We start from the raw sequence: 16705 nt of genomic DNA, 5'->3' as shown, positions 1-16705 counted from the left end.
TCTTTAACAAAAAAAAACATGTTTTTATTAATGGTTATTGATTTTTGAATCAGCAAAAAGTCCTGCACATAAGTCGGATTTTGTCTATTCAAATGCCGATCTTCACTAAATGGATGATGTAGATCACATACACAGGGTCCAATTTGATGAAAACAACTTGCATCAGTGAGGTCCTAATGACAGGAATGTCGATATGGATGACTGGAACCTAAATGTGGTTATGGGTACCATGCAAAACACTATGCTTGCTTCACTAAATAAAGGAAAAAAGGGATTGAAAGTGTGTTGTTATAGCCTGGCCACGGGCAGGCCGATGCCATGAAGGCCCTCAGAATGATGAAACTATATGGTACCATCAACTTGATGGCCATCGCCTTCTCCGGCCAGGGAGGCCGCTTCTAGAAGAGCATGTCAGATCTACCATGCACAACCATAATTTCTTCTGACGATGGGTGGGCGAAAAATTTCTGGCTCCGCCACTAGTCCGAATAAATGGATTGTCCTTCAAGATCATAGCATTGTCCCCGAGACCCGAAGTCTGCCCACCCAACAAAAAACTTCTGGCTCCGCCATTGAGCCTCAACTTTTCTTGAGCCACCCCTGCTTTCATGCATATGATCGCTCACGGATGTCACTGTGTCGTTATTGAATATTGATGCATGCCAGTAAACTGTGAGGGCACACTCATCAAACCGAATCTGCATTTCAAAAATCAATAACCATTAATAAAAACATGTTTTTTTTTGTTAAAGAACAGTCAAAATAAATTGAAAATCATGTTTTTTTTTGTTAAAGAACACTAGCAAAAGATTGATTTCTATTAAATCAAGCGTGCTGAACCCATCGATAGAGTCAGATTGATCAAAACAACTTAATACCAATGAGATCCCAGAGGGAGTTATGACCACATAGAATGATATAGGGATGAGTGGAACTGGGTTCCCCATAAACGTAGGTTACACGATTTCATAAAGAACAAATGACAAAAGAAGAAGCTGGGGAAAAAAACACAGATCTTCGTTGAATATTCACAAGAGAGAATTCCAACTCCCACGAACTAATAACCCCAAAAAATTAAGGAAAAAGATTAGCACTACCATATTCATAGGGTATGACTAAGTTTTTATGCTGGCTGTCACAGGCCTACTCACAGGCCTACTGCATCCTCCTTTATTCGGGCTTGGGACTGACAGTGTATAACTAGACAGTTATACACAGGCGGAGTTTCTAATTCTTTGTTGGTTCATATAGCAACCCCAATTGTTTTGGGATGAAGGCGTAGTTTTTTTTTGTTTGTTTAGTCAGAAGAAAACACGCACGGACGCATATTCTTTCTTTAACATCTCAGAAGAAAAAAAGAATTCCGGTTTATAATTCTGGGGTGGGCATGTTGATAAGGACCTACCAGCTCGTCTGCTTCAGTGGGCATGCGTATTCTACAACCATACGTCACTGCGCCGCTTTTGTGCTGAAGAACTGTCCTGTCAGGCGAGATCATGACCTCTCCCTCGCCCTCTTGCCTAATAAACAGGCTAACCCTTGAGTCTCGTTGTCCCGTTTCTTGCGTCCCCTGCTGCTATTCCAATTAGAAAATAGAGGAGAATATGACACCACTTTCCCTCCTCTCTCTCCTCTTCCTGCTCATATCTCTAGCTCCTCTGGCTTGTTTAAGTGGCCCCGTCTCCTCAGAGTTCATCCGGCCAAATTTCACGGCCACCAACCTTGGGTTCGTTGACAACAATGGTGCTTTTTTGGCCTCCAAAACCAACCTTTTCCGAGCCTCTATCTACAACCCTGCTGGTGACGGTGAATACTACTTCTGTGTCCAGCATGTCGCATCCAATCGGGTGGTTTGGTCCAACCGTGGCTCTGCGATTGCGAATTCCGACCGGGTTGTCTTCTCAGCTTCTGGGATATTCGTCTATGCTGGGAATGACAGCTTGGTGTGGTCGACAAAGTTGGGATCACGGGCTGCTGCAGTCTTTCTGATTCAGTTACAGGATACAGGGAACCTGGTCCTGCTAGACAAGGCGAATTCGTCGTTGTGGGAGAGTTTTGATTATCCAACAGATACAATTTTGATGGGGCAGATGCTGCCTGTTAGGACGGATCTCACTGGTTCTGCTATGAAGAACAGGCTTGCTGGTGGTGATTACATTCTTGTTGTCACAAGGGAAGATGCCACACTCCGGTGGAAGGGCCAGACTTATTGGAGTATGGCCATGGATGCCAGAGCTTTCAAGGATCGGAACGCAGATGTGTCATATATGCAGGTGAATGGCTCTGGTCTGTATCTGTTTGCTGGTGGTGGGAGCACATTGATGGTGGTGTGGCAGGTCATATTGAGCCCGGCAAAGCTCCGGCTAGCTGTATTAGATTCTTCAGGCAAATTGAGGGTTCAGAGTTATTCTGGTTTGAGTTGGAATACCGAATTCTCAGCACCACAAGATGACTGTTTAGTGCCGCTATCTTGTGGAAGTCTTGGGATCTGCAGAGACTTAGGTGGCGCAAACAACGGCTCTTATTGTTCATGCCCTGTTGGGTTGCCAGCTGCAAATGAGGCCGATTCCTCCAAAGGTTGCACCCTCAACACCCTGACAGATTTCTGTTTGAATTCCTCATCCTCACCCTCATTCAAATATTTGCCTGTTGGAACTGGTATTGATTACTTTGCAAATTATTTCATCATGCCAGTGAGTCGGCATTCTAATAAATTAGTTTGTCAACAACTCTGTTCTGCAAACTGTTCGTGTCTAGGATTCTTTTACACAGAGAACTCTGGTTCGTGCTTCTTGGTTCGAGACAAGTTGGGGTCTCTGTGGGGTAGTGGAAATGAATTCGTGAGTGGCTATCTGAAGATTGCTGATCAGATTGGTCTTGGTGGTGAGCCAGGTAAAAAAGGTCTGCCCCTTGTGGTGCTCATTGTTTTACCTTCAGGAGGAACACTCCTCCTGATCAGTCTTTGTGTTCTGTTTGTTGCTTGGTGGAGAAAATCGAAGAAGCCATTACCATGGGAAACTCACTCCAATTTAGAAGAATTGGATGAGGACATTGGCCTTAACTCTATACCTGGTTTACCTGTGAAATTTTCCTTTTCTGAATTGGAAATGACTACAGATAATTTCAGGACCAAAATTGGTTCAGGAGGTTTTGGAGTAGTTTTTAAAGGCATTCTTCGAGATGGAACTCAGGTGGCTGTCAAGAAGATCAACAATGTTGGGATCCAGGGGAAGAGGGAATTTTATACTGAAATTGCCACGATTGGTAGTATACACCATGTGAACCTGGTTCGCCTGCATGGATTTTGTGCAGAGGGGAATCAAAGGCTCTTGGTCTATGAGAACATGAACCTGGGTTCCTTGGATCAATCTCTTTTCAGCCAGAATCAGGTTTTGGAATGGTCGGAACGGGTTGAAATTGCAATAGGAACTGCTCGTGGCCTTGCTTATCTGCATTCATCATGTCAACCAAAGATAATTCATTGTGACATAAAGCCTGAAAACATACTGCTAAATGATGCTAAGCAGATCAAGCTCTCTGATTTCGGGCTATCGAAGCTCTTAACATTGGAGCAGTCAAATCTGTTTACGACAATGAGGGGCACTCGGGGCTACTTAGCACCAGAATGGTTAACAAATTCAGCGATCTCCGATAAGACAGATGTTTATAGTTATGGGATGGTTCTATTAGAAATAATTCATGGAAGAAAGAATTGCTTGACAACAGAAAATGGGCAGGGAATTGATCTCTATTTTCCTATGAATGCTTTGGAGATGCATGAGCAGGGGAGGTATCTAGAGTTGGTGGATCCAAGATTGGCTGGGAGGGTTAAGGGTGAAGAAGCAGAGAAGATGGTAAAGGTGGCGCTGTGCTGTGTGCAGGAAGAGCCATGGTTGAGGCCTAGCATGGAGGCTGTTGTGGGGATGTTAGAAGGAGTAATAGCCTTATGTGAGCCGAGGATGCAGTCCTTGACTTTCTTGCGGTTCTATGGTCAGCGATTTTCTGAGCCAAGTACGTTGATTTCTGAGTCCACTCAGATTGGTGCGGCTAACATGGGGAGCAGCACTGATGGTTCTTCCATGGCAGCTACATTTGCACCTTCTGTAATTTCTGCTCAGCAGGTATCAAGTCCAAGATGACCTGTTTATCACGATTTACCTTGTCATTATCATTATTCATGATAGGCACATGACTCTTGTATTTTGCTTAAGGTCGAAGGGCAACCATCCGATTGGATGCTCTTGTACATAACTGAAAATTTTCATTTAATGTATAGATATTTTGTTTTTTGAATTCTTGGTCTTCAATGTATATAATTGTTGTAAAATTGGGGCTGTCGTCTAGCCCATTGAATCTTGCAGTGGTCTTAGTGAGGGCATAGCTGTTTTAGACTTTTAAGCTTATAAAGAATTGTTCAAGTCATGGTGCAAAATGGAAAACATTTGTCCTAGTAGTTGTCACCACAGCTTGCAGAAACTATATTCAAATATTCTATTAGACATCTTTGACCATATATAAGAGGTCTATTTTTTTAATTCTTTTATTGCTGGCAGAACGATGCCATTGTTATCAAAATTGGTATTGGCCGATTTGAATCGAGTTGGCACTTCACCAATTTAATTGAAAATCATCCTGAACTGTTTTCCTTTTTTCTTTCTAAATATCCTGTGATAATTGTGATATTTGTTTGCTATTATGTTTTTTAATTGTTAAATGTGTATTCTAGAATTTGATTGGACCTCCAAGTCATCATTTACTTCATTTCTGTAATTTCCTTTTTCCTTAAGATAATTTTGCTTATTTATATTTTGTTATTTTAATGTTTTTATTTTTAAAAATCATTTTTTTACAGACCTAATCAAACGATCCAATTCGATCCGATGCAGGCTGACTTTTTTATCTTTTTGAATGGAAATCATTTGCGAGTTATTTGGCCAATTTTGTATTCCATTTAGTTTGTGATTTCTTCGGTTTTGAAACATTTTAAACATATATGTGTTCTTTTACGATTTTTTTGTCATCATAAAGCATACTTATGATTGTGACAAACGGTTCACAAAAGCTTATAGACAAGTTGGCAGGGGTTTGCGGAATTAGTATTGTAGTTGTAGTATTTCAATGTATTGACTCGATATACAACTTGCAGAGCAATGATGGTCATGTGGTCGTTTATAAGAGGGTTGGAAATCAATTCATTAATGTGAGGATAGAAAATCAACTTGAAGAACAAATCTGACTTCATATATGTGATTACATGGTTCGTTTAGTGAACACTGATGTTTGAATCGATGAAAGCCCATTTGTGTGCAGGATTTTTTCTATGATTCAAGAATCATGGCTGTAAAAACACTAAAATTTTATGGTTTAGAAAAATCATGCCTTTTAGTTGAAAAATACAATTCAAAGGTTTAATCCAATTAAATCAACCGTGGTAAATCCATCTGCGCATTCATGTTTGATCAAAACAACTTGCAACAATGAATTCCTAGGAAGGGGACATGGCCATAGGGATGAGTTTGCCCATGGCCGGATCAATTCCCCTTCTGAGGAGGCTGCTAACTGAGGAGGGCGGAACAACATCCAATTCAAAGTAATTTTCTGAAATTTGCAGTTAATTAGCAAGCAATGGTTTCATTGCCTGATATTCTTATCATTGGCACAAATGTCATCATTACCAACATCATTTTTGAGAGATAAGTTACCCTAGCACAGCTACAAACAATACAAAAATTGACAAAAATAGCTAAAATAATGAATAATTCATTCATAAAGTTTTTTTCTCTCTTCCTCTATACAAAGAATATTTATAATGACAAGAGGAAACCCTAATCCTACTATGGTTCCCAGGCAGATCCCATACCAACTAATCTCTAAAACATGAGTGGAACACAAATTTGGAATAATTTTCTATCTAGAGCTTTTCCATATACCAATATTTGACGTCTTCACATGGGTTGATTTATCGTCATCTTCATCATGGTTTTTTTTTAATCATCAACATGATGGTAAAGATAATAGTTGTCTATGGCTTTGGTTGTCTTATCTTTTGAACCAACTAATTTATAGTTCGAAAATATTTTCAAAATGAAAATGGATTCACGTTTGGACGTTTGGAAGTGAGAAACATAGTAAGAATTTTTTTTGCCTATGAGAAGTTTTGATATTATAAATTTTCTAAAATAAACAATTCACTTGTTTGCGTTGGAGGAGAAGGAAGAAGGAAGAGAGAGGGGGAATCACTGAGAAGAGAGAGGGAGAGGAGGAGGGAGGAGAGGGTGAGGAGGAAGGAGAAGGGTCTTGATGTTGTGGAAGAGGGTGACCGGCTGCCTGACGGTGTATCCGCAATGATCGGACGGTGGGTGGCGAGCATTTTTTGGTGGCTTCTTGGTGTATCCTCTCGATGCTCTTAGTCCTGTCGAAATCGGTCTCGAGGGAAGATGGATGATCAAAGTGAGGGCGGTGATAAGACGGCAAAAAACAAGTTTTTTTGATGAAATTCCGGTCGTGCATTCAATTGGGTAAAATTTTGGAGAAGGGCAATGCTAGGGTTTTTGATTCGGCAATAGGTACAGATGGTGATCTTCGGCAGGCCGGGTTGCGCCCGGCAGGCTGCAGCAGCAATCAGTGAACTTGAGGAGACGGTGGTGATGGTGGGTGGTGGGCCTCACCATTTTCTCTTAGTAGAAAATGTTCCTCCACCTCCTTTGAGGAGTGTTTCCGATAAAAAAAAATATGTACTTAAAAAAAAGACTCTCTAAAAGAAAAAGTATCATGTTTGGAATGGTAAAAGAACCGGATGAAATTTCTATCTCGTATCACTTTTTCCTTTCTCAATTCCAAAGGTGCCCTTTAGCCTGTCTCCTACAAAGTAATTATACTCTCTTTCCCATCCTTATCGTTAGGTCATCACCACCTTTGATTTTTTTTGATGAACTAAAAGTATTCAGAAATTTGTCAACAATTTGTTTAGGTGTCATTATCATGAATACTGCATTGTCTGCTATTATAGTCAAAACCATCCAACTGAAAGGGGTTTTAGGTGAATGAAGCAAGAAATCACCGTTTTAACAAAAAAAAAAATACTATTTTACATGCGATGAATTTTAGATAAAAAACTATCAAAAACATTTTTTTATCATTTTGCATGCAGCAGAATTTATGAAAAATGATGGTACTTTATTGATGTATTTTCTTAAAAACTCTATAATTTTTTATATTCTCTTCATGTCTAAAATTATAAAATATTTGGATTTAAAAAGACATTTTTACTGTTTGCACATGCTAATTTCTCTTATATATGTGAACCTCCTTTCAAATATGTGACTATTTTTTGCATACCAATCTTTGTTATAATATCTATACCTCTTCAATCATATGTCAAAAACTTATGTTTTTATAGTCAGAAAAGTTAAGACACAGGCCTATATTTTTATGCAATCGAAAACCCATATAAGGTTTTCATTTTTGAGTTTCAAAATCAAAGTAGAAACAAACTCTGCGCCCTCTAAGATTGCGCATTTTTTAACCTTTTTATGTTATTTTTGGCTACCTACACAAAAAAAAAACACAAAAACAAATCGAGATGTTAGCTTTCCACTGCCATCAAGTTTACCATGACTTATGAGCAATTAAAAAAATATTATTTGAAAAATATACTATTCCTCATAAATATGCAAACAACGAACATAAGCGAGAATGAAAAGTCCACATAAAATATTGGCAGACTTGAGGATGTTTACATAAAATATATGTAGAGTTTCTCAAGTTCGCATAAAACATATGCGAACTTTCTCAAGTCCTCATATTTTATGAAAAAATTGAAAAAGTCTACATATATTTTATGCAGACTTGAGGAAGTCCGTACACATATTTTATGTGGACTTTCACAACTCCGCATATATTTTATGCGGTCTTCCTTAAGTGTGGACAATTTGGTATATAGTTTTATGTGAAATTGGTAAAGTCCAAAAAAAAATGTGTGAACTTCATTTTAAGTGGGCGTATACAGCACCTGAAGAGCGGAGCAATTTATCTCTCAAACTTCATTAGTTTTGCGCATGCAAAGAGTAAAAGATATATTCCAACTGTAGCTATTTGCGATTTTGGACATGAAAAGAATATCGCAAATTGTAGGGTTTTAAAGAAAACGTATCAAATTACCGTATAGTACAGTTATTTTTAGTAAAATTTAGGTAAAAAATGAAAGCCTTCAAGTTGAAGAATGTTGCGAGTTTAATATCATAGCGCACGTTAAGCAGCAGGTTCTCTAGTCGTCAAGAGGTGTGGTTGAGGGGTTTTAGCTTTTAGCTGTTTGAGGTGGTCATGCAACAGAACATTAATATGAGTCCCGCCACCGAAAGAACCCTTAACTGTTGGTAATAGAACAAATCACACTTTTACCGCCGCCTGCCGATATCCACTCAAAGAAATTAAGAATAAATCCAGTAGCCCTAACAAGATGACCAAATAAATTGGATCACTTTATATGACTCCTCAATCAATTCTTTCAAAAATTGATTCTAATCTAGACCCCAAGAAAAAAATTGGATCACTTCTTTTGGATTTGTTGAGAATGATTCTAATCTAGACCAAAAAGGTTTAGACTTATTTAAATGGGATTAAGTTATTGGTTTTCAAGTAATGAAGGAGATGTGCCTGATGGGAGCATCTTTTCTTAGCATAACAAAACTTGTGATCAATTTAAAAGACCTCCAAACTTGCAACAGATCTCATCTCATTGGAAAAAAAAAGATGTAACACGGCTACAATTTTGCTCAGCACTATCCATCATTGGTCTTTAAGAAGCAGCACCCAACTGCGAAAGATTTCAACATATAAAACTATGATTACTAGGCATCTCAACCAGAATTAAATTTACCACAACCTTCCAGCAAAATCTTACATATTTTGTTTGGTATAAATATTGGGGATAATCTCCACTTTCCCACGAAGCTTTATAGCTATAATCAGTGTTACTTTTTCCTGCCCAACTTTCATTTTCTACCCCAACGGTCCTGAATGAATGTCAAACTTTGCAAAACGAGGGAAAGCTTATAATAATGCACAAGAGGTTGAACTGTCTTTCTGATGGGCAACGCCACTTGGAGGAATAGCTTTAATTATTTATTAATTTATAGGGTGCATTTGAATCGTGGGCGGCACCCAAGTAGGGGTGGCAGCCGGGTCGGGTCAGGTCGGTGGGTTGGCGGGTCAGAATACCTCAACACGAACACAACCCGTTTATTAAATGGGTCGGATGTGGCAAAACACGAACACAACCCATTTATTAAACGGGTAACCCGACACGACATTATTAACCCGTTTAATAAATGGGTCAGATCGACACGACACAATTACACGACACGGTGACCCGCCGATAACATAGACACGATAACCGACCCGAGTAACACGATAAGTTAATATATATAAACGGGTTGCGGGTTGACAGGTTCGTGTAAGCGGGTTGACCCGCTTGCCTAACCCGTTTATTAAACGGGTAAAACGGGTTGGCATACCCGTAACACGAATACGACCAGTTTAATAAACGGGTTAGGCGGGCCATCCCGTTTACGACACGAACCCGTTTAAGCCAAACCCTAACCCGGCTAAGAAGCGGGTTGGCGGGTCGGGTCAGATTTTGCCACCCCTACACCCAAGTAGGGACAGACCAGTCCATGCTAGAGTGCTGTCCCACATTTGATACACAGAGACAAAGCGGTCCCAGTAAAAGGGTGCTTATGAGACTTATAAGTAGAGATGACAGTGGATGGGGGGGGGGAGGGGGGGGGGACCCCGCCCTGCCTCACCCCGTTTGGATCAAGGATGGAAGACATGAAACAGGGATGGAGGTTAAAATCAAAACCTGTGCGGGGATGAACTTACGTTTTTTCCCATTCCGCCCTGTCCCTAATTCTTCTTTAGAGATGACAGTGGACCGAGGGAAAATGGTACCCGCCCCGTCTCATCCCGTTTGAACCAGGGATGGAGGACATGAAACGGGGATGAAGGTTAAAATCAAAACCCGTGGAGGTGGGGATGGAGGGTAGGATTTTGAGACAGAGTGGGGGTAGAGACCTTGTCCCCCACCCCCACCCTGGTCCACTGCCATCCCTACCTATAAGTGGCACCCTTGGAGGAGTGTGACTCACAGGTCCTGGACAAACACCACTTTGTAGGTTCAGGTGGCGTTTGTACAGTGAGTGGAACGCACCTTGAAGGGCTAATTAATTTCTTGTATATCTGCTACTTCATTTACGTCTATTTTTCTTTAAATTTGATGGAAATAGAGTCGAAGATGAAATTCAGTGCAAGCGATGAGTTTGTCACTTGTCTACAGTTTGATGTTTTACTTTTCTCAACTAAAAGTTTTGTCACACTGGGATAAGGCCTACCAAAGAAGATGAAATTAGTCTAGTGTGAGGTCAGTTTCATGCAGCCCTGCTGCGTATGGTAGCAACGCAATTGACAATCCATTATGAAATGGACATGATCACGTCAGTGCAGCTATTTTCTTCCAGAAATAAGACTACTACACTTGCAGGCAATGTCAGCATCCAATTGGGTCAGTGATTGATTAGAGATTGTGAAAGTCCATCTCAAGCATGTCATACTCTTTGATTTTTAAACCCTTCTTCCTCTTATGGCCCATAAGGGCTCTGTACACCGGGCTAGATGGTTGGGCTTAAGACATTCAAGTTAAAGAACCTCGTGAGTTCAATACTTGGGGTGTGCTGCCTTGCCTTAAAGCCAAAACAGCAGGCTCCACTCATCTTTGGTCTGATGGCAAGGGACGTACACCCATCGGTTCTAACTCGTGATGTCCCTTCAGCTTGGTAAGGTTCATGAGTTACCTCTACCAGATGATTTGGAGCTTTTGTGGGCTATAAAGTGAATTTCATAAATGCGCATGGATGTTCTAGTCAAGGAGGTCGTGAACAATGTCACAAGGACACAGGTAAAGGGACACGAGATACATCATTTTTGTGCAATTTTCTATTAAAAATAGTATACAAAGGAACATGACAGGAGGGCAAGTTGAAGAATCCCAGTGACATAGGTTGAGAACTGTAACCATGCAATACAACAACAACTACGCCTTCATCCCAAAACAATTGGGGTCGGCCATATGAACCAACAAAGAAAATCAAACAATAAAACCAAGAAAATTCATATAGGACACGAATATCACCAATCACAGCCCAAAACATATTTAAATCAGTGTTCTTGCATATCATGTCAAAAAACAAAAAAAGAATTCGTGTGCGTGCTCGTGTTCTAATTACCTGTGCTCAAAGGCGTAGCTGGGGGGGGCAGCCCAGTCCTGCCTCCCGAAACAGTTATTTTTTTTTTTTTAAAAGCCCAGTCCTAGCCCAGCCCTGACTGCAGCAAATAGTTTGATTCGTCCATATGAAATAGATTTTTATTAATAATTGTAGCCATTTTTTATTTTATCTCAAATTTTTTTTTTCGGGGGCGCTGCCCCCGAACCCCCGACTATCACACAAAATTTTCTTTTTGGCTACACCACTGTTTGCCCTCCCCCCCTTAACATGAATCCTAGCTACGCCCTTGCCTGTGCTGAATTTGCTACAGAACAGGATAGAAGTTAATGGAACATATTCTTGCTTCTTGCTCATTTAAAAGAATTATACAAACGTTCTTTATTTTCAGTTGTAGCAACTACAAACTCAAGTTCCGATTCAACGAGAATTGAAGGAACTTGGCACATAATTATTTTGTGCTTGAACAATCTCACAAGCTAATAAATATACTCATATCTGCAACTCAAGGAGTTGAGTTTGGGGGAACGGTGTACATCACTTGAGTAGCCTGTTTGGAAGATCGAGCCATGAAGGCTCTGATGATTGGCTTCGTCTTCTCTGTGAGCTTGATGATGGACAAGAACATGACCCTATAGAGGATGACCATTCCAAAGAGAATGGCAAGATCCACCCATTTGGAGTACCCCATCTCCACCTGCCACGTGTTCCTCAGAATCTCCTCACCAGTGATGGTTGGTGGGCCCCCTGCCATGTTGTTGGGGAAGGTCAGCCCTTCAAACTCATTCTTGTAGAACCCTTGGTTGGCATACTTGTGGAAGGCTATGTAATACATTGGATATCTCCAGAATGGCTTGGGAAGATCTCCAGGCAACCTAAAGAATCCTCCATTGAGCATCATCACTCCCTGTATTCCTGCTCCAGTGATGATGCCCATCAAGAAATCAGGAACAATGCTGGCCACAATCATCATCAAGCTCTCCACCAGCATCATGCATACAAACAACACCAGTGCAAAGTAGACAAAGTGCTCCACCCCACTCTGGAGACGCACCAAGTAGTAGGCAATTGCTCCAGGGATCACAGAGATCAAAAGGAGGTAAGGGATTGATGAGAATGTGTTCCCCATCACGAATGCTGTGACACCATAGTGCCCATTCAGCCTCTCACGTCCAAAAATCTGCAAATACAATTAATATCTGAGAGAGAGAGAGAGAGAGAGAGAGAGAGAGAGAGAGAGAGAGAGAGAGAGAGAGAGAGAGAGAGAGAGAGAGAGAGAGAGAGAGAGAGAGAGAGAGAGAGAGAGCAAACCTTCATGTCCTCAACGAAAGAAGGGAATCCACCGATAGCCATGAATGTTAGGAATGCAGCCACAAACATGAGCATGGATCCTCTAGCCTGCAATTTTTGAGTTTCTCATAAACAATGGCACAAATCCTTACATGACAGTGGTTGGTATAAAACACGAAACTGTATAAGGGCGACCCTGTTAATTTGTTAAGCTATATACCTGAATAGATCCAAAGGAATGTCCAACATTGTAGAATATAGTGCCCACGCACAGGCACAATGCTATGTAGATAGCTAGACGCAACCAGTAGTAACCAAGATCCCTATACATGTTCACAAAGGATCTCCTGGTGAGGACCATGGCTTGTGTAAAGAAACTTGCTTGGCTTCCTTTCTTCTGCAGTGGTACTCCGTCCTACAAAATTGAATTTGCATCTCTTTAGTCATCCATCAAAAAAAAGAAAATGGAAGTTTGGAACAAAAACAATAGTTGACATAAAGGCAGTAATTCCTCTGTGCTTACCCTTTTGTTGATTTCTGTCACTCTTCTTGACACTTGCTGTGCTATGTGGGATGAACTGTAGGAATCAACAAGCATGCTGATTGCTTGTGCTGCTGTAACTGTTTTCGCATCATTTCCTTGCTCGATATCCTAAAGAGAACATTAGCGAAACAATTATTTGATTTTCTCTTGACGTGGTTCTTACATCTACCATACTACTAGTAGTGCTAAAAGAGAGGAAAGGAAGGCCTGTATGTTCCTCACCTTGTCAAAGTCGGAGTTGATTGTTCTAAGATAGTGATCCGATGGATTCCTCAAAGATGGGCAAGGAAACCCATTTACAGCAAAGAACTGCAATCAAACCAATCATATTCAAATGTCACTAAACCATTAATAGAGCAAAATATATGTGTTGACACTTGAAACCCATCTTAGAAATGGATGATATACAAAAGAAGGTATCTTAGAATTGTAGATGTACCATATATTCATATATGTGCTTCTCTATTACTTTTTTTAGCAGGAAAAAACATCGTTGCATGATGGTATGGTAGCAGTTGTTACCTCACTTGCGCCTGACGTTGGGCCGAAATAGACAGTTTTTCCTGCGGAGAGGAGGTAGAGGTTGTGAAAGAGCTCAAAAACTTCACTGCTAGGCTGATGTATGGATGCTACCACAGTCCTCCCATCATGCTTGGCTAGACCCACGATCCTGCTCATCACGTGGTAGGATGCAGCACTGTCGAGCCCACTTGTGGGCTCGTCCAAGAAGAGAAGCTTGGGCCGGGTCAGGATCTCAATGCAGATGCTCACCCTCCTCTTTTGGCCTCCACTCAACCCTTTGACACCCCAACCACCGATCCTTGTGTTCATGGAATCCTGCAGACCCATCTCTCTGATTGTGGTCTCGGCTCTTTCTCTCTTCTCTGCTTTTGACATGGAGTCTGGCAGTTGGAGCTGAGCCGAGTAATACACGGCCTCTCTCACAGTGAGAGTGCTCATCAGTGTATCGTCTTGAGTCACGTATGCCTGCATCCAAGGCAAATAGACAACCACTATTAGCTCTAAGAAAAGATCAGAAGCTCTTTAGGGTAAAGACACGCTTGATTTGGATTAGGAAAAATTTGGTTTTCTTAAGAAAATCTTGGCATGTACAAATGTATAAAGTATAAAAGTATAGACAGTATAAACGGTAGCGCAAAAAATGTTTATCACTTGTTAATATCATGCTAATATCGTGATAAAGCACGATATTTCCCAAATAGGTAGTACTTAGAAAGATATCACATATTTACATTTGGTATGATATGAGAGCGGCGCTCAGTGGGGACCCATGGGTGAACATATAACCTGCCCGCCATATTGGCGGCCTCGGAGACAATGTTTTCAAAATATTGGGGATACGTGTAAGATAGCTTTATATTGCTAATTCTAGCCTATAAATGTATGTTTAGCCAACCACTCAGGCTGTTAAGGTCACCTCATTCAAATCATGAAAGAAAGTTGATATGATAAAGTGCTACTCACCGAGGTCCCATATCCCAAAGTCTGCCTTCTACCATTCACAAGTATCTGTCCCGTCTGTTTTGTGTTAGAACCCAATCTACCTGCAACAAGATGCATCACACCAACATGAGAGAGAGAGAGAGAGAGAGAGAGAGAGAGAGAGAGATGTTTAAAATTTACCTGCTAATGTATCAAGAAGAGTGGATTTACCACAACCTGAAGGGCCCATGATGGCCAGAATCTCACCGGGCTGAGCATACCCAGTCAGCCCCTGCAATATAGCCCGAGTCCCACCCTTCCCATTCGAGGCAGTCACCCACAAATCCTTCCAAGTCAAGTAGACACCAGACTGCTGCTCCATCCCTCCTAGAGGAACACCCTCCCAGTTGCTCTCTCTAGGACCTTCCTCCCTCCTATAAGTATACCCCACCATTTCTGCTTCTGCCACGGTCCTGATCTCAGCCACCGGCAAGGCAGCCACCGTTCTGTTCTCCACTTGGCGATTCTGAGCCTTACGGAGCGTTGGTGGTGGGAAGAATTGCTCACTCACCACTGAACCCTCATCTTCGGTGTCAGAGATATACATCGATCCCTGCCTAGTGGTGTGTCTGAATGGGTTCAGGTTAATGCTGCCCTCGGACACGAAGCTATCAAAATCAAGATCGTCCTTAGCCTTGGTGGGCGCGTCACGGGGCGATCTGGTCGGGCTTGGACTAGGCGTCCATCGAGGGACATTGATCTTGGTCTCCATGATCTATTGTCGTATAGCTATGAAGTTCACTCAGCTCTACCTAGAACACCACCACCAAGCAAGAGATGGTTCTCTTTGGTATAGACACTGCGTTAGAATATCTACTGCAAAGAGAATAGCTATGAAGTTCTCTTTGCTTGTGTTTGTGCAATGGTACTTGATGATTGTATTATTTATACACCATTTCTGTTCAAACAATGACAGTCAGTCAAGAATATTTGTAGTCAATTTAATATCACGCGTGATGGTCAATGAAGGGGTTTCCGTGTCCAGACTGTAGACTCTACCTTCCCTTTCAATTTTGTACTTCTATTGGATGCTTCCTTGGCATTTCTTGCCTTTATTTTTAGTTAATAAAGGGAGAATGACACCTACCACCTTTTCGTTTTTTTGAATCAGACGCATAGTCGTTTTACCATCTTTTTTATTTATTTTCTTTTTTATTACCCCAATACGAAGTCAACTATTCGAGCCGTCCTAGTTGCTATAATAAAGTATGCTTAATGACTATTGACTATTTTTTTTTTGATATTTACACGCAAAAACTGCTTTCAGTATCAGAGACCTAGTGGATCCGCCTGTGGTACTTACGATCACTATCCTGTCAGCGTAAAACTAAGTGGGCTTACATCATTAACGCTCATGAATTTGAACCTAGACTGCCTGCTTAGCTGCCTAGACCCAAATCCCACTAGGAAAACCCCTTTGGGGCTTTGAGCTATTAACTTGATTTTAATATTTTCCAACTTCCAAGCATTTACGTGTCTTACTGAACAGGTTAATATATGACCCTAACGCTTAGATCGTGTTTGGATGCAACCACTTATCCAGATGAGCGGAAGGTCGGATCTTCTATTGTAGATGATAATTAGATTTCCCAGTTTATGTATTTTATTTGGGTAAGTTGATACAAGAAATGCATAAACCGGGAATAACGGATTCAATTGGATGGAAAAGTCTGGTCATACTTGGCAAGAATTAATCATCCGGAGGGAGAGGTTGAGGCGACAAAATCACATACATCATTCATTTTATGACCAAGTCCACATGGAAAATCAAATCATGTTCATGAACTCATTTATTTTTATCGTTACATGCTTAGTTATATATAGATTCACGTACGTAATCACATGACTGGTATAACCCACCAACATCCTTAATTAGCGATGAAAATGGGTCCTGTATGGGTCCAAAATGACTCGCTTCACCTTTTCCTAGTGAAGAAACCATGCAGAATCTCAAATCCTATCCTTATTTAAAAAAAAAAAACTCAGATCCAATTTGGTTTCAAGTTTCACTATAAGGTCTAAGTCACGTCGATCTAGGCTCACTCTTTAAAAAAAATAGGATATTCTATTTGTTTGCTTGATTATGACT

The 16705-nt window shown here is 40.9% G+C and overlaps 2 protein-coding genes across 2 annotated transcripts; one reads left to right on the top strand and one right to left on the bottom strand.

Annotated features, from left to right (window-relative positions):
* The first annotated feature begins 1557 nt into the window (after positions 1–1557).
* Positions 1558–4398, top strand: LOC149846714 (G-type lectin S-receptor-like serine/threonine-protein kinase At5g35370). Its single transcript, XM_089992252.1, has one exon. It carries the CDS (start codon positions 1605–1607, stop codon positions 4137–4139), a length of 2535 nt encoding a protein of 844 aa, XP_089848378.1. The 5' UTR covers positions 1558–1604; the 3' UTR covers positions 4140–4398.
* Positions 4399–11605: 7207 nt separating this feature from the next.
* On the bottom strand, positions 11606–14953 carry LOC149846713 (ABC transporter G family member 1-like). Its single transcript, XM_089996514.1, has 8 exons — positions 14758–14953; positions 14599–14678; positions 13636–14100; positions 13336–13422; positions 13093–13221; positions 12790–12984; positions 12591–12677; positions 11606–12459 (listed from the first exon to the last, which is right to left on the bottom strand). Exons 1-8 carry the CDS (start codon positions 14936–14938, stop codon positions 11785–11787), a joined length of 1899 nt encoding a protein of 632 aa, XP_089852640.1. The 5' UTR covers positions 14939–14953; the 3' UTR covers positions 11606–11784.
* Positions 14954–16705: the final 1752 nt, after the last annotated feature.

This window comes from Nuphar pumila, chromosome 2 (assembly GCF_984573655.1).
Source record: "Nuphar pumila chromosome 2, dmNupPumi1.hap1.1, whole genome shotgun sequence".
NCBI classification, from domain to species: Eukaryota; Viridiplantae; Streptophyta; class Magnoliopsida; order Nymphaeales; family Nymphaeaceae; genus Nuphar; species Nuphar pumila.
The sequence above is the reverse complement of the archived record's forward strand: the minus strand, read 5'-3'. Positions and strand labels throughout refer to the sequence as shown.

Coding starts and splice junctions, on each gene's coding strand:
- LOC149846714 (XM_089992252.1), top strand. CDS start 1,605: ATGACACCACTTTCCCTCCTCTCTCTCCTCTTCCTGCTCATATCTCTA.
- LOC149846713 (XM_089996514.1), bottom strand. CDS start 14,938: ATGGAGCAGCAGTCTGGTGTCTACTTGACTTGGAAGGATTTGTGGGTG. Junction 13,423..13,635: donor CAACGTCAGGCGCAAGTGAG/GTAACAACTGCT, acceptor GTTTGATTGCAG/TTCTTTGCTGTAAATGGGTT. Junction 12,678..12,789: donor ATTCCTTTGGATCTATTCAG/GTATATAGCTTA, acceptor CAAAAATTGCAG/GCTAGAGGATCCATGCTCAT.